General features: G+C 39.1%; 2 protein-coding genes across 3 annotated transcripts in view; one reads left to right on the forward strand and one right to left on the reverse strand.

The window, feature by feature from the left end:
- Nucleotides 1–721: 721 nt before the first annotated feature.
- Nucleotides 722–2,409, reverse strand: LOC135532888 (putative nuclease HARBI1). Of its 2 annotated transcripts, XM_064960318.1 has the most exons (4): nt 1,970–2,409; nt 1,785–1,900; nt 1,587–1,688; nt 722–1,492 (listed from the first exon to the last, which is right to left on the reverse strand). In XM_064960318.1, the coding sequence occupies exons 1-4, from the start codon at nt 2,400–2,402 to the stop codon at nt 1,433–1,435; spliced, it is 711 nt and encodes a 236-aa protein (XP_064816390.1). In that variant the 5' UTR covers nt 2,403–2,409; the 3' UTR covers nt 722–1,432. The 2 variants fall into 2 exon arrangements, 1 of the variants encoding a protein (XP_064816390.1); XR_010454414.1 differs by lacking the exon at nt 1,785–1,900 and having other exon boundaries at nt 1,970–2,382.
- A 2,339-nt stretch (nt 2,410–4,748) lies between these two features.
- LOC135532887 (intraflagellar transport protein 70A-like) overlaps nt 4,749–18,380 on the forward strand; it is a 31,459-nt gene continuing 17,827 nt past the window's right edge. Inside the window, exons 1-7 of the mRNA XM_064960317.1 lie at nt 4,749–4,805; nt 9,155–9,290; nt 9,737–9,841; nt 9,989–10,117; nt 12,212–12,261; nt 12,795–12,947; nt 17,954–18,019. Coding sequence (XP_064816389.1) covers nt 4,749–4,805; nt 9,155–9,290; nt 9,737–9,841; nt 9,989–10,117; nt 12,212–12,261; nt 12,795–12,947; nt 17,954–18,019 — 696 coding nt within the window. The remainder of the gene's footprint in view (nt 4,806–9,154; nt 9,291–9,736; nt 9,842–9,988; nt 10,118–12,211; nt 12,262–12,794; nt 12,948–17,953; nt 18,020–18,380) is intronic.

The following is an 18,380-nucleotide window of genomic DNA, read 5'->3' on the forward strand; positions in this document are numbered from 1 at the left end:
CCTGTTGCACAAAACTAGGATAAGGGATTAAGCCAGGATATCTTGGTGATCCTGGCTCAATTGATCCGTAATCCGGTTGCACTAAAGATGGATAGGGGGCAGGAGGATATGTTATGGTATAAATTACCACGGAGATTTATTCTGTGGAGCTAGCCTGCTCCAGACCAGGCTAAATTCCAGGATCTATTTAATCTCATCCCTAATGTCAGTCAGCAGTCACCACAAATGGAAACCAATAGTTATTTCACTGCTCACTATACATTGTTATCACATATAACTAGACCCACTGTTATTATTTAAACGTTTGTGATCATTAATTTCAATGATTTTGGATAAAAAATGATTTTTAGATGATGTTGCTATCATTAGATAATTTACAGTCTCCCATAGACTATAAGGCTATATATAAAATGATAGAATATTAGGGCCACAGAGGGGAAAAAAACACAAGTCATAATATTGTAACCAGTTGTTTTAAAGGAGGACAGTTGTTAAAATGACAGATGTGGGGCATTTCGTGAAATTGTACTTCAGTATGGTTTCATAAACAAAGACATGCTGATGTGCCAGAATATTAAGTATCACATTGTCATAAGTATCAAAACTGTAAAAACAATATGTAGCTTTTCTGCAGAAAGAACCAGCCTCAAATGTATGACTTTATCCTTTTTCTTCAGTGTGGCCCGAGTACTCTGTCATATAAACAAATACACATTCCATATGAATATAAAAACACAATGTGTAACATTATGTTCCTTTATTGAATAAGGACAAAACAAAGCAGGTAAACCATCAGCTCCTTTCGAAACTGAAGTCAGTGACTCTACAAGATGGAAAGCACAGAATCCAAGCATATTATACAAAATGATACATACACATTCAAAGGTCTGTATATAACACACCCTGCATGTCTGCACACTAAAATAAATGCAGGACAAATCCATACACATCAACTGAACAGACAAATGAATGGATGCAGTAGCCTCCCTGCAGCCTTGTATTACACACAGTATACCGCACAAACATCATAAGAGGCCAAATTCGTCAAAAAACGAACCCCAAAAAACCCAAATTCCTCTGCCACCGCAGGACATATTTAACCAAAATTGAAAGCACACATACTAACTAAAATAATTCAACACATATTGGTCCCTCAGCAGCCGACCACTGTCGTCATCAGGGAAGATTGCCGGATTGTCCCAGTCCATGGCTGGTGGCACTCTGGGGGCCCTCTCCTTCCTCAGGCAGGCCACATTGTGGAGGACAGCACAAGCCACAGTAATATCACATGCCCTAACAGGGCTGACCCTTAATTTGTGAAGGCAGTGAAAGCGTGCCTTCAGGAGGCCAAAGGTCATTTCAACTCTGGCCCTGGTCCTGGCATGGGCATGGTTGTAGGCCTGCTGTGCTTCCTGGGGGTCTGTGAAAGGTGTCAGGAGAAAAGGCTGGCAGCCATACCCCCTGTCTCCCAGCAACACACCAGAGAATTCACCTGTCAACACAAAATCTCATCATTACTACCTCATAAACACAGTGATATTCTTGACACAGCCATGATGGTTATAAATAGGGGTTGTGTGGCTTACCTTGTGATAGATTTCAGAGGCCCGAAAGATTCTGGAGTCATGGACTGAGCCAGGCCATTTTGCCACAACATTGCTGATCACACAGTCAGCATTGCAGACCATCTGAAATCATAAGATGAGGAATATTACACCAATCAATGCACATCACTGGCAATGCAGAGTGTTCGTCAATGGACAATATCAAAAAGTTATGTTCACCTGAACATTAATGCTGTGAAAGGATTTCCTATTCACAAAATCGGCCTCATGGGTACCTGAGGGGGCTTTTATCCTTATGTGTGTGCAGTCCACTGCACCAATGACATTGGGGAAACCTGTCACACAAAGTAATGAGTATCCTACTATGTGTTAACAGTTGTCCTGTAATTTGTAGATCCTCTTACCTGCAATCCTATAGAACTCCTCTTTGATGTCACAGAGTCTTCTGTGGCCAGGGAAGGAGATGAAGACATCTGCTAATGCTTTGATAGCCAGACACACACTCCTTATTGTGCGGCAAATTGTGGCCTTGTTCAGCTGTTCTGCATCCCCCACTGAGTACAGGAAGGCTCCACTAGCAAAAAAGCGCAAGGCCACACAAACCATTTGCTCCACACTCAGTGCATGGCTCCGTGCAGTGCGGTGCTTAATCCTGGGACCCAGTAGTCTGCATAGATACCTGATGCCATCTGCAGAAAACCTGTATCTTTCATATAGATGGTCATCAGGGAAGGCCAGTGGGTCCAACCGGTCCCTGAAGACCCTTTCTCGCCTGAAGGCTCTCCTCAGCACAAGTGCTTCTTCATCCACCACATCTCGCACGAATGGGCATGCCATTGTCAGAGCAGAAAGAGCAGAAAGGAACACACAATTTTGGGACTTCATATAGGCTAGTGGCCACACCTGGTGCTGGGGGGGTGGGCAAAAGAGGGCGATGCCTTATAACGATGACTTGGTTGTACTGATTGCTGGGAAAATAAAAAAAACCTTAGAAAGATGCCACCGTCCTGTGTGCTCACAATAAGAGCTCATATGTCATGGCTCACTTGACTTTACGAGAATATACCTAATTTTTATTTTGAGCTGTGTCATCTTCTTGGAGCTGGGGGAGGAAAGAAAAATAATGATTAATACATTTGTGTTACAGTTAGCATACAGTGTACATTGAAGGCATATCTCACCTCCCTCTCAAGTTTTTTTATTTCAAGGTCCAGTTTCCTAATTGTCCTCTTTTTTATTTCGGACTCCAGTGCAAGATTTTCCATCTTTTTCTTCTTGTACTGAATGTCTATGTCTGCCAGTTCTATTTGATGCCGGAGGTGGTTGCCATACAACTTTCTGATAGCTTGTGAGCTCTGTGAACACAATACAATTAGCGCAGCTGGAATTTGGCAGGATGTGGTGTCCTTTTATTAATACGCACTATGTTGCCAGGCTGGTTTTCCCACTGTATAGCATCTGGGTCCTGTAAAATAAATTAGATTTTTTGATTTTGATGAGGACTCCTCACCATTGTAGAGTAAATAGTACTTTCACAGTCTTAACATGATACCTCATGCCTTCTGGAATCCAGAGAGATGGTCTCCTCCTCATCATCGTCTCCATCATGTGCTGTTGCTACTGCACTGGGGCCTTCACCCTATCACATTTAATCGGATTCATATTGAAGCTAGTAGACAAGACATGCCAGGCCTACAGTATGCCTTTGATGGAGTACTCACTGGATCAGCATCGTCTGGTGCTTGTGCTGGTGGCTCTAACAGGAACACAGTGCTGCCAGACACTGCAAGGCAATAGGTAAACCAAAGTCAGACAGTCCAAATTGATTCAATATGAATGTGGTTGTATCCCATGTAGAGATGGAAGGACATACCTTGAATGAAGCGGGTGGCATCTTGGGAGGAACCTATGCTCGTCTCTTTCCCCCAGGGATCCCCTCTAAGACGGGCCTGCCTTTATTTAGCTCCAAGGCCATGTCCTCTGCTGGGGTAAGGTCAGCCTTTGGTGACCCACCACCCGTGCCTTGTCTGTGGGTATTCTTTTTCACTGCTAAAACAGTACAGACAATGTGTGAGCAGGCACCTTCTGGGTACAATATATGCTTGTGCTTTGTTAAATATTAGTCAGGGACCATACCATTCTGCAGAATGTTCTTGTATTTGATTTTGACCTGCTGCCATGTCCGTTTTGGCCCGTTCATGTTTAATCTACACACACACACACACACACACACACACACACACACACACACACACACACACACACACATATAATGGAGTCACACTGCAAAAAATTACTTGGTATTTTTGTCTTGTTTTCAGTAAAAATATCAAAAAATTTATCATAGCTTTATACAGTGTGATGGAGTTACTTTACACAATTTCACTCATATCTGCAGTGCATTTCAATTTAAAAATTTAACCGTTTCATAATTACAGTACAACTGCATTTTTGGAGATGTGAATTAAATATTTGAATTGTAATTGTGATGTTTCAGCGGAGCGGTGAGTGTGTAATTGTGCACTACTTACGCATTCAGGCGGTCTGCAATACTTTGCCACGCTTTTTCTCTTTGCTTTATCACTGTGGCGGTGTTGCCTTTCTTCTTAATTATATCTTTTACCTCCTCGTATGCCTCCATGAGGATTTGTGCTTCCGACGGGGAAAAGTACGCGGCTCTAGTTGCCATGGTAAATCAGTTAATCTGTGATCTGTGGCGGGGTCTATTTGAGTGAGCCGTGAGCGCGCACCTATCCAGGATTGGTTTCACCTGGCTTAATGAATCCGTGTCTGCTCATCCTGGCTTGGTCTTTGTGCAACCAATTAAGCCTGGACGCACATGTTTTGGCTTCATTGAGCTCAGCTGAGTCATTTATCCCGGATGTCTTAATTCTACTTTTGTGCAACAGGCCCCAGGTAGAGTTGTAATGTTTACTACCAGGTAGAGTTGTAATGTTTACTACCAGGTAGAGTTGTAATGTTTACTACCAGGTAGAGTTGTAATGTTTACTACCAGGTAGAGTTATAATGTTTACTACCAGGTAGAGTTGTAATGTTTACTACAAGGTAGAGTTATAATGTTTACTACCAGGTAGAGTTATAATGTTTACTACCAGGTAGAGTTATCTTACCACACTGAGATATAATTCTGTTCTTCAACCATTTTCTCCATCTCTCCCACAGATGATCAAACTGCAGGCATCCATCAAATACGGAGAAGAGGAGTACTCTGGAGCAAAGGTTAGTAGAGACTAGTATTGGACATATACTGGACTTGGCCATAACTAGCACCAGAACTAGAACCATGACTAGAACCATAACTAGAACCATAACTAGAACCATGACTAGAACCATGACTAGAACCATGACTAGAACATCAATTGAACCATGACTAGAACCAGAACTAGAACCATGACTGGAACCATGACTTGAACCTGAACTAGATCTAGAACCTTGACTAGAACCATGACTAGAACATCGATAGAACCCTGATTAGAACCTGAACCAGAACCATGACTAAACCCATGACTAGAACCTGAACTAGACCTATGACTAGAACCTGAACTAGAACATCAATAGAACCATGTCTAGAACCATGGCGAGAACCATGACTAGAACCATAACTAGAACCATGACTAGAACCAAGAGTAGAACATCAATAGAACCATGACTAGAACCAGAACTAGAACCATGACTAGAACTATGACTAGAGCCATGACTAGAACATCAATAGAGCCATGACTCGTGCCAAAACTAGAACCAGAACTAAATCAGAACCATAACTAGAACCAGAACTAGTACCATCATTAAATCATAACCATAACTAGAACTGTAACTAAACCATAACTAGTACTATCATTAAATCAGAACTAGAACCAGAACTAAACCATAACTAGAACCAAAACTTAACCAGAACTAGAACAGAACTAAACCAGAACCGGAACTAGACCCAGATCTAGAACCATAACTTAACCAGAACTAGAACAGAACTAGACCCAGAACTAGAACCATACCTTAACCTTAACCAGAACTAGAACCATAACTTAACCAGAACTAGAACAGAACTAGACCCAGAACTAGAACCATACCTTAACCAGAACTAGAACCATAACTTAACTAGTACTAGAACAGAACTAAACCAAAACCGGAACTAGACCCAGAACTAGAACCAGAACTTAACCAGAACTAGAACCGAACTTAACCAGAACTAGACCCAAAACTAGAACCAAAACTTAACCAGAACTAGAACAGAACTAAACCAGAACTAGACCCAGAACTAGAACCATAACTTAACCAGAACCAGAACTAGAACAGAACTAGACCCAGAACTAGAACCATACCTTAACCAGAACTAGAACCATAACTTAACCAGTACTAGAACAGAACTAAACCAGAACCGGAACTAGACCCAGAACTAGAACCAGAATTTAACCAGAACTAGACCCAGAACTAGAAGCATACCTTAATCAGAACTAGAACAGAACTAAACCAGAACTGGAACTAGAACCATAACTTAACCAGAACTAAAGACCAGAAACATGTACCTGGTAGTTACTAATATAACATGTCATGAGGTCAGGAGAACCTAATATAACATGGTAGTTACTGTATGTCATGAGGTCAGGAGAACCTAATATAACCTGGTAGTTACTGTATGTCATGAGGTCAGGAGAACCTAATATAACCTGGTAGTTACTGTATGTCATGAGGTGGTAGTTACTGTCATGAGGTCAGGAGAACCTAATATAACCTGGTAGTTACTGTATGTCAGGTCAGGAGAACCTAATATAACCTGGTAGTTACTGTATGTCATGAGGTCAGGAGAACCTAATATAACCTGGTAGTTACTGTATGTCATGAGGTCAGGAGAACCTAATATAACCTGGTAGTTACTGTATGTCATGAGGTCAGGAGAACCTAATATAACATGGTAGTTACTGTATGTCATGAGGTCAGGAGAACCTAATATAACCTGGTAGTTACTGTATGTCATGAGGTCAGGAGAACCTAATATAACCTGGTAGTTACTGTATGTCATGAGGTCAGGAGAACCTAATATAACCTGGTAGTTACTGTATGTCATGAGGTCAGGACCTGGTAGTTACTGTATGTCATGAGGAACCTAATATCTGGTAGTTACTGTATGTCATGAGGTCAGGAGAACCTAATATAACCTGGTAGTTACTGTATGTCATGAGGGTAACCTGGTAGTTACTGTATGTCATGAGGTCAGGAGAACCTAATATAACCTGGTAGTTACTGTATGTCATGAGGTCAGGAGTAGTTACTGTATGTCTAATATAACCTGGTAGTTACTGTATGTCATGAGGTCAGGAGAACCTAATATAACCTGGTAGTTACTGTATGTCATGAGGTCAGGAGAACCTAATATAACCTGGTAGTTACTGTATGTCATGAGGTCAGGAGAACCTAATATAACCTGGTAGTTACTGTATGTCATGAGGTCAGGAGAACCTAATATAACCTGGTAGTTACTGTATGTCATGAGGTCAGGAGAACCTAATATAACCTGGTAGTTACTGTATGTCATGAGGTCAGGAGAACCTAATATAACCTGGTAGTTACTGTATGTCATGAGGTCAGGAGAACCTAATATAACCTGGTAGTTACTGTATGTCATGAGGTCAGGAGAACCTAATATAACCTGGTAGTTACTGTATGTCATGAGGTCAGGAGAACCTAATATAACCTGGTAGTTACTGTATGTCATGAGGTCAGGAGAACCTAATATAACCTGGTAGTTACTGTATGTCATGAGGTCAGGAGAACCTAATATAACCTGGTAGTTACTGTATGTCATGAGGTCAGGAGAACCTAATATAACCTGGTAGTTACTGTATGTCATGAGGTCAGGAGAACCTAATATAACCTGGTAGTTACTGTATGTCATGAGGTCAGGAGAACCTAATATAACCTGGTAGTTACTGTATGTCATGAGGTCAGGAGAACCTAATATAACCTGGTAGTTACTGTATGTCATGAGGTCAGGAGAACCTAATATAACCTGGTTAGTTACTGTATGTCATGAGGTCAGGAGAACCTAATATAACCTAATATAACCTGGTAGTTACTGTCATGTCTAATATAATGTTACTGGAGGTCAGGAGAACCTAATATAACCTGGTAGTTACTGTATGTCATGAGGTCAGGAGAACCTAATATAACCTGGTAGTTACTGTATGTCATGAGGTCAGGAGAACCTAATATAACCTGGTAGTTACTGTATGTGAGGTGTTACTGTATGTCATGAGGTCAGGAGAACCTAATATATGTACTGTATGTCATGAGGTCAGGAGAACCTAATATAACCTGGTAGTTACTGTATGTCATGAGGTCAGGAGAACCTAATATAACCTGGTAGTTACTGTATGTCATGAGGTCAGGAGAACCTAATATAACCTGGTAGTTACTGTATGTCATGAGGTCAGGAGAACCTAATATAACCTGGTAGTTATGTCTGAACCTAATATATGTCATGAGGTCAGGAGAACCTAATATAACCTGGTAGTTACTGTATGTCATGAGGTCAGGAGAACCTAATATAACCTGGTAGTTACCATGAGGTAATATAACCTGGTAGTTACTGTATGTCATGAGGTCAGGAGAACCTAATATAACCTGGTAGTTACTGTATGTCATGAGGTCAGGAGAACCTAATATAACCTGGTAGTTACTGTATGTCATGAGGTCAGGAGAACCTAATATAACCTGGTAGTTACTGTCATGTCTAATATAACTGGTAGTTAGTATGTCAGGAGAACCTAATATAACCTGGTAGTTACTGTATGTCACGAGGTCAGGAGAACCTAATATAACCTGGTAGTTACTGTATGTAACCTGGTAGTTACTGTATGTCATGAGGTCAGGAGAACCTAATATAACCTGGTAGTTATGTCATGAGGTCAGGAGAACCTAATATAACCTGGTAGTGTCATGAGGTCAGGAGAACCTAATATAACCTGGTAGTTACTGTATGTCATGAGGTCAGGAGAACCTAATATAACCTGGTAGTTACTGTATGTGAGGTCAGGAGAACCTAATATCTGGTAGTTACTGTATGTCAGGAGGAGAACCTAATATAACCTGGTAGTTACTGTATGTCATGAGGTCAGGAGAACCTAATATAACCTGGTAGTTACTGTATGTCATGAGGTCAGGAGAACCTAATATAACCTGGTAGTTACTGTATGTCATGAGGTCAGGAGAACCTAATATAACCTGGTAGTTACTGTATGTCTCAGGAGAACCTAATATAACCTGGTAGTTACTGTATGTCATGAGGTCAGGAGAACCTAATATAACCTGGTAGTTACTGTATGTCATGAGGTCAGGAGAACCTAATATAACCTGGTAGTTACTGTATGTCATGAGGTCAGGAGAACCTAATATAACCTCTTATAACAGGAGAACCTAATATAACCTCTTATAACTGCTTAGTTAGTGTTTTTGATCCATTTAGAAACCCTTGAGACCCCTTATAACAAATGTTCTCAACGAATACGCCCTTATGACTCCCTATAACCCTTTATGACCTCTTATAAGGCCTTTATGAACCCTCTCCCTGTCAGACACTGGTAGAGCAGCTTCCCCAGGACGACCCAGACTATGACGTGGACATGGGCTGTCTACTCTACAAGGAGGGGGAGTACGAGGAGGCTTGCAAGAAGTTCATGTCTGCCATGCAGGTGCTGGGCTACCAACCAGGTAACTGCACGCACACACTCACACACACACCAAGGAAAACGTCTAACCTTTTGCCTGTCCTACAAGTCTCTTGGATTTGCTGAATCTCTCTCTTCTTCACCCTAATTCTCTCCTCCTCTCCCTCCCTCTCTCTCCTCTCCCCCTAATTATCACCTCCTCTCCCTCCCTCTCTCTCCTCTCCCCCATAATTCTCTCCCTCTCTCTCCTCTCCCCCATAATTCTCTCCTTCTCTCCCTCCCTCTCCTCTCCCCCATAATTCTCTCCTTTCCATCCCTCTCTCTCTTCTCCCCCCTAATTCTCCTCTCCCTCCCTCTCTCTCCTCTCCCCCGAATTCTCTCCTTCTCTCCCTCCCTCCCTCTCTCTCCTCTCCCCCTCCCTATCTCCCTGTCCCTCCCCCCTAATTCCCTCCTCCTCTCCCTGCCTCTCTCTCCTCCCTCCTGTCTCAGAACTGTCCTACAACATAGGTCTGTGCTACTACAGTATGAAACAGTATGGTCAGGCCCTCAAGTTCATCGGAGAGATCATCGAGAGAGGGATCAGGGAACATCCAGGTCGGCTTTAAAATGACAGCGCACCTGTTTAGTTAGATACCTGATCACTCTGTTGGGGTTTTCCCTTAGCGACCCTCCTTCTCATCCATGTTTTTCCCCTGACCATCCTGTGTCTCTCTGTGCTGTGTGTGTGTTCTCGTCGTCCAGAGCTGAGCGTTGGCATGACGACAGAGGGCATTGACGTGAGGAGTGTTGGGAACACCCTGATCCTACATGAGACCGCCCTCATAGAAGGCTTCAACCTCAAGGCTGCTATAGAATACCAGCTCAAAAACTGTGAGTACGTTCAGCAGCCTTGTGGTTAGAGTATCCGCCCTGAGATTGAAGGGTTGGGAGTTCAATCCCCGGGCCGAGTCGTAACAAAAACTGTAAAAATGGGACCCGATTGACTCTCTGCTTGACTCTCAGCATTAAGGAGATAGATTGGTGTCTAAAGCCCTGTGATAGACTAGCATTCTGTCCAGGGGGTGTACTGTGATAGACTAGCATTCTGTCCAGGGGGTGTACTGTGATAGACTAGCATTCTGTCCAGGGGGTGTACTGTGATAGACTAGCATTCTGTCCAGGGGGTGTACTGTGATAGACTAGCATTCTGTCCAGGGGGTGTACTGTGATAGACTAGCATTCTGTCCAGGGGGTGTACTGTGATAGACTAGCATTCTGTCCAGGGGGTGTACTGTGATAGACTAGCATTGTACTGTGATAGACTAGCATTCTGTCCAGGGGGTGTACTGTGATAGACTAGCATTGTACTGTGATAGACTAGCATTCTGTCCAGGGGGTGTACTGTGATAGACTAGCATTCTGTCCAGGGGGTGTACTGTGATAGACTAGCATTCTGTCCAGGGGGTGTACTGTGATAGACTAGCATTCTGTCCAGGGGGTGTACTGTGATAGACTAGCATTCTGTCCAGGGGGTGTACTGTGATAGACTAGCATTCTGTCTAGGGGGTGTACTGTGATAGACTAGCATTCTGTCCAGGGGGTGTACTGTGATAGACTAGCATTCTGTCCAGGGGGTGTACTGTGATAGACTAGCATTCTGTCCAGGGGGTGTACTGTGATAGACTAGCATTCTGTCCAGGGGGTGTACTGTGATAGACTAGCATTCTGTCCAGGGGGTGCACTGTGATAGACTAGCATTCTGTCCAGGGGGTGTACTGTGATAGACTAGCATTCTGTCCAGGGGGTGTACTGTGATAGACTAGCATTCTGTCCAGGGGGTGTACTGTGATAGACTAGCATTCTGTCCAGGGGGTGTACTGTGATAGACTAGCATTCTGTCCAGGGGGTGTACTGTGATAGACTAGCATTCTGTCCAGGGGGTGTACTGTGATAGACTAGCATTCTGTCCAGGGGGTGTACTGTGATAGACTAGCATTCTGTCCAGGGGGTGTACTGTGATAGACTAGCATTCTGTCCAGGGGGTGTACTGTGATAGACTAGCATTCTGTCCAGGGGGTGTACTGTGATAGACTAGCATTCTGTCCAGGGGGTGTACTGTGATAGACTAGCATTCTGTCCAGGGGGTGTACTGTGATAGACTAGCATTCTGTCCAGGGGGTGTACGGTGATAGACTAGCATTCTGTCCAGGGGGTGTACTGTGATAGACTAGCATTCTGTCCAGGGGGTGTACGGTGATAGACTAGCATTCTGTCCAGGGGGTGTACTGTGATAGACTAGCATTCTGTCCAGGGGGTGTACTGTGATAGACTAGCATTCTGTCCAGGGGGTGTACTGTGATAGACTAGCATTCTGTCCAGGGGGTGTACTGTGATAGACTAGCATTCTGTCCAGGGGGTGTACTGTGATAGACTAGCATTCTGTCCAGGGGGTGTACTGTGATAGACTAGCATTCTGTCCAGGGGATGTACTGTGATAGACTAGCATTCTGTCCAGGGGGTGTACTGTGATAGACTAGCATTCTGTCCAGGGGGTGTACTGTGATAGACTAGCATTCTGTCCAGGGGGTGTACTGTGATAGACTAGCATTCTGTCCAGGGGGTGTACTGTGATAGACTAGCATTCTGTCCAGGGGGTGTACTGTGATAGACTAGCATTCTGTCCAGGGGGTGTACTGTGACCAGGCTGTCAGAAATTACCAGCTGAAAAACTGTCTGTTCTCATAGTATACCAGGCTGCTACTCTCTGTTTATAATCTATGCATAGTCACTTTAACTCTACCTACATGTACATATTACCTCAATTACCTCGACTAACCGGTGCCCCTGCACATTATATAGCCTCGCTATTGTTATTTTACTGCTGCTCTTTAATTTGTTGTTACTTTAATCTATTTTTTACTTAAACTGCTTGTAAGTTTAAGGGCTTGTAAGTAAGCTCAACTCTGTCTCTCTGTCTGTCTCCAGGCGATGCAGCTCAGGAGGCCTTGACTGACATGCCTCCCAGATCAGAGGAGGTACTGTGTGTGTACTTGTGTGTGTGTGTACGTATGTCAGCCCTTACCACTCATGTAGGTTGGAGACAGTGAACGCTGTAAGGTCCATCTCTATCTGTGGCTCAGTGGGTGCTGCCCTCTAGTGACCATCTATATCAACACTCACATACTGATGGGGACCAGGAGCACTCTGTCAGACAGAAAGCTGTTGTGACGTGTGTGTGTGTGTGTGTGTGTGTGTGTGTGTGTGTGTGTGTGTGTGTGTGTGTGTGTGTGTGTGTGTGTGTGTGTGTGTGTGTGTGTGTGTGTGTGTGTGTGTGTGTGTGTGTGTGTGTGTGTGGAGACATTCCCCTTCTAACCAATGGACAATGAAATATCCTTTTAATTTGTCTTATTTGATCCTGTATTTAACTAGGCAAGTTAGTTAAATAACAAATGGTTATTTCCACATGTCTGTTGTCTTGTAGTTTAATTTGTTTTATTTGATCCTGTATTTAACTAGGCAAGTTAGTTAAAGAACAAATGGTTATTTCCACATGTCTGTTGTGTTGTAGGAGCTGGACCCAGTGACGCTCCACAACCAGGCCCTGATGAACATGGATAAGAAGCCATCGGAGGGTTTTGAGAAACTGGCCTTCCTCCTGCAGCAGATCCCCTTCCCCCCGGTCACCTTCGGAAACCTGCTGCTGCTCTACTGCAAATATGAGGTAGGGCATTCTACGGTACTATAGTATATTATACTATTATACAGTACTATACTATATTATACTGTAGTCTACTATATTATACTGTACTCTACTACACTGCAAATATGAGGTAGGGTATTCTACGGTACTATAGTATATTATACTATTATACAGTACTCTACTATATTATACTGTAGTCTACTATATTATACTGTACTCTACTACACTGCAAATATGAGGTAGGGCATTCTACGGTACTATAGTATATTATACTATTATACAGTACTATACTATATTATACTGTAGTCTAATATATTATACTGTACTCTACTACACTGCAAATATGAGGTAGGGTATTCTACGGTACTATAGTATATTATACTATTATACAGTACTATACTATATTATACTGTAGTCTACTATACTGCAAATATGAGGTAGGGCATTCTACGGTACTATAGTATATTATACTATTATACAGTACTATACTATATTATACTGTAGTCTACTATATTATACTATTATACTGTACTCTACTATATTATACTGTAGTCTACTATATTATACTGTACTCTACTATACTGCAAATATGAGGTAGGGCATTCTACGGTACTATAGTATATTATACTATTATACAGTACTATACTATATTATACTGTAGTCTACTATATTATACTATTATACTGTACTCTACTACACTGCAAATATGAGGTAGGGCATTCTACGGTACTATAGTATATTATACTATTATACAGTACTCTACTATATTATACTGTAGTCTACTATATTATACTATTATACTGTACTCTACTACACTGCAAATATGAGGTAGGGCATTCTACGGTACTATAGTATATTATACTATTATACAGTACTATACTATATTATACTGTAGTCTACTATATTATACTATTATACTGTACTCTACTACACTGCAAATATGAGGTAGGGCATTCTACGGTACTATAGTATATTATACTATTATACAGTACTATACTATATTATACTGTAGTCTACTATATTGTACTATTATACAGTACTCTACTATATTATACTGTAGTCTACTATATTATACTGTACTCTACTATACTGCAAATATGAGGTAGGGCATTCTACGGTACTATAGTATATTATACTATTATACAGTACTCTACTATATTATACTGTACTCTACTATACTGCAAATATGAGGTAGGGTATTCTACGGTACTATAGTATATTATACTATTATACAGTACTCTACTATATTATACTGTAGTCTACTATATTATACTGTACTCTACTATACTGCAAATATGAGGTAGGGCATTCTACGGTACTATAGTATATTATACTATTATACAGTACTATACTATATTATACTGTAGTCTACTATACTGCAAATATGAGGTAGGGCATTCTACGGTACTATAGTATATTATACTATTATACAGTACTATACTATATTATACTGTAGTCTACTATATTATACTATTATACTGTACTCTACTATATTATACTGTAGTCTACTATATTATACTGTACTCTACTATACTGCAAATATGAGGTAGGGCATTCTACGGTACTATAGTATATTATACTATTATACAGTACTCTACTATATTATACTGTAGTCTACTATATTATACTATTATACTGTACTCTACTACACTGCAAATATGAGGTAGGGCATTCTACGGTACTATAGTATATTATACTATTATACAGTACTATACTATATTATACTGTAGTCTACTATATTATACTATTATACTGTACTCTACTACACTGCAAATATGAGGTAGGGCATTCTACGGTACTATAGTATATTATACTATTATACAGTACTATACTATATTATACTGTAGTCTACTATATTATACTATTATACAGTACTCTACTATATTATACTGTAGTCTACTATATTATACTGTACTCTACTATACTGCAAATATGAGGTAGGGCATTCTACGGTACTATAGTATATTATACTATTATACAGTACTATACTATATTATACTGTAGTCTACTATACTGCAAATATGAGGTAGGGCATTCTACGGTACTATAGTATATTATACTATTATACAGTACTCTACTATATTATACTGTAGTCTACTATATTATACTGTACTCTACTATACTGCAAATATGAGGTAGGGCATTCTACGGTACTATAGTATATTATACTATTATACAGTACTATACTATATTATACTGTAGTCTAATATATTATACTGTACTCTACTATACTGCAAATATGAGGTAGGGCATTCTACGGTACTATACTATATTATACTATTACACAGTACTATACTATATTATACTGTAGTCTAATATATTATACTGTGCTCTACTATACTGCAAATATGAGGTAGGGTATTCTACGGTACTATAGTATATTATACTATTGTACAGTACTATAATATATTATACTATTATACTTTACTCTACTATATTATACGATATTCTACTGTACTCTACTCTATTATACTATTATACAGTACTCTACTATATTACACTAGTATACTATACTCCACTATATTATACTATACTCTACTGTACTCTACTCTATTATACTGTATCCTACTATATTATACTGTAGTCTAATAGGTTATACGCTACTATATTATACTATACTCTACTATACTCTACTATATTATACTATTATACAGTACTATATTATACTGTACTCTACTCTATTATACTATTATACAGTACTCTACTATATTATACTATACTCTACTGTACTCTACTCTATTTTACTGTATTCTACTATATTATACTGTAGTCTAATATATTATACTATTATACTGTACTCTAATATATTATACTCTACTGTACTCTACTATATTATACTAGTATACTATTATACAGTACTATATTATACTATACTCTACTGTACTCTACTCTATTATACTATTCTACTGCACTCTACTATATTATATTATACTGTACTCTACTATATTATACTGTACTCTACTCTATTATACTATACTCTACTGTACTCTACTCTATTATACTATTATACAGTGCTACACTTTATTATACTATACTCTACAGTACTCTACTCTATTATACTATACTCTACTGTACTCTACTCTATCATACTATTATACAGTACTACACTTTATTATACTATACTCCACAGTACTCTACTATATTATGCTATACTCTACTGTACTCTACTATGGTATACTATTATACAGTACTATACTATATTATACTCTACTGTGCTCTACTCCATTATACTATTATACAGGACTATACTATATTATAGTATACTCTACAGTACTCTGCTATATTATACTATACTCTACTGTACTCTACTGTATTATACTATTATACAGTACTATATTATACTATACTCTACTGTACTCTACTATATTACACTAGTATACTGTACTCTACTATATTATACTACACTCTACTGTATTATACTATTATACAGTACTATATTATACTATACTCTACTGTACGCTACTGTATTATACTATTATACAGTACTATAGTATGGTATACTATACTCTACTGTACTCTATTATACTATTATACAGTACTATACTATATTATACTATACTTTACTGCACTGTACTATATTATACTGTACTATACTATATTATACTATACTCTACTGTAATCTACTCTATTATACTATTATAATGTGCTCTACTATATTATACTGGAGTCTAATATATTATACTATTATACAGTACTCTACTATATTATACTGTAGTCTAATATATTATACTATTATACTGTACTCTACTATACTCTACTATATTATACTATTATACAGTACTCTACTATGTTATACTATTATACAGTACTCTACTATAGTATACTCTACTATATTATAGTATATTATACTATTATACTGTACTCTACCATATTATATTAAACTCTACTGCACTACTATAATATACTAGTATACTGTACTTCACTATATTGTACTATAGTCTAATATATTATACTATTATACTATACTCTTCTGTACTCTACTATATTATACTATTATACAGTACTCTACTATATTATACTATTATACTGTACTCTACTGTTATACTGTACTCTACTGTACTCTACTGTTATACTGTACTCTACTGTTATACTATACTCTACTATTATACTGTACTCTACTGTTATACTGTACTCTACTGTTATACTGTACTCTACTATTATACTGTACTCTACTGCTATACTGTACTCTACTGTTATACTATACTCTACTGTTATACTATACTCTACTATTATACTGTACTCTACTGTTATACTGTACTCTACTGTTATACTGTACTCTACTGTTATACTGTACTATACTGTTATACTATACTCTACTATTATACTGTACTCTACTGTTATACTGTACTCTACTGTTATACTATACTCTACTATTATACTGTACTCTACTGTTATACTGTACTCTACTGTTATACTGTACTATACTGTTATACTGTACTCTACTGTTATGCTGTACTCTACTATTATACTGTACTCTACTCTTATACTGTACTCTACTGTTATACTGTACTCTACTGTTATACTGTACTCTACTGTTATACTGTACTCTACTGGTATACTATACTCTACTGTACTCTACTGTTATACTCTACTGTTATACTATACTCTACTGTACTCTACTGTTATACTGTACTCCGCTGTTATACTGTACTCTACTGGTATACTATACTCTACTGTACTCTACTGTTATACTCTACTGTTATACTGTACTCTACTGTTATACTGTACTCTACTATTATACTGTACTCTACTGTTATACTGTACTCTACTATTATACTGTACTCTACTGTACTCTACTATTATACTGTACTCTACTATTATCCTGTACTCTACTGTTATACTGTACTCTACTATTATACTGTACTCTACTGTTATACTGTACTCTACTATTATACTGTACTCTACTGTTATACTGTACTCTACTATTATACTGTACTCTACTGTTATACTGTACTCTACTGTACTCTACTACTGTATATCTACTATACTCTCACTCTTTCTCTCCTTACATTCTCTCTCTGTCTCAGTATTTTGATCTGGCTGCTGATGTGATGGCAGAGAATGCACACCTCACCTACAAGTTCCTCACCCCGGTAAGAACCACAGCTCCCTTTTATTGTCCTATATGTTCATACTACATCCCTACGGTCAGTCACTAGGGATAGTTTTACTTCAAAACCACACATGTTAGTCTGACCCTGAAGTGATGTCCACGTTCCATTTTCCATGTGGGATTGAAAGACCTCTATATAAATCCTATGGGATTGAAAGACCTCTATATAAATCCTTTGGGATTTAAAGACCTCTATATAAATCCTGTGGGATTGATAGACCTCTATATAAATCATGTGGGATTTAAAGACCTCTATATAAATCCTATGGGATTGATAGACCTCTATATAAATTCTCCTGCTATGTAATAAACAGTTGATCTATGTGGTCTCTACCGTTCCA

Source organism: Oncorhynchus masou, unplaced genomic scaffold (genome assembly GCF_036934945.1).
Source record: "Oncorhynchus masou masou isolate Uvic2021 unplaced genomic scaffold, UVic_Omas_1.1 unplaced_scaffold_2087, whole genome shotgun sequence".
Classification (NCBI taxonomy): Eukaryota; Metazoa; Chordata; class Actinopteri; order Salmoniformes; family Salmonidae; genus Oncorhynchus; species Oncorhynchus masou.

Coding starts and splice junctions, on each gene's coding strand:
- LOC135532888 (XM_064960318.1), bottom strand. CDS start 2,402: ATGGCATGCCCATTCGTGCGAGATGTGGTGGATGAAGAAGCACTTGTG. Junction 1,901..1,969: donor GGAGTTCTATAGGATTGCAG/GTAAGAGGATCT, acceptor TTTGTGTGACAG/GTTTCCCCAATGTCATTGGT. Junction 1,689..1,784: donor TTCACAGCATTAATGTTCAG/GTGAACATAACT, acceptor TTATGATTTCAG/ATGGTCTGCAATGCTGACTG.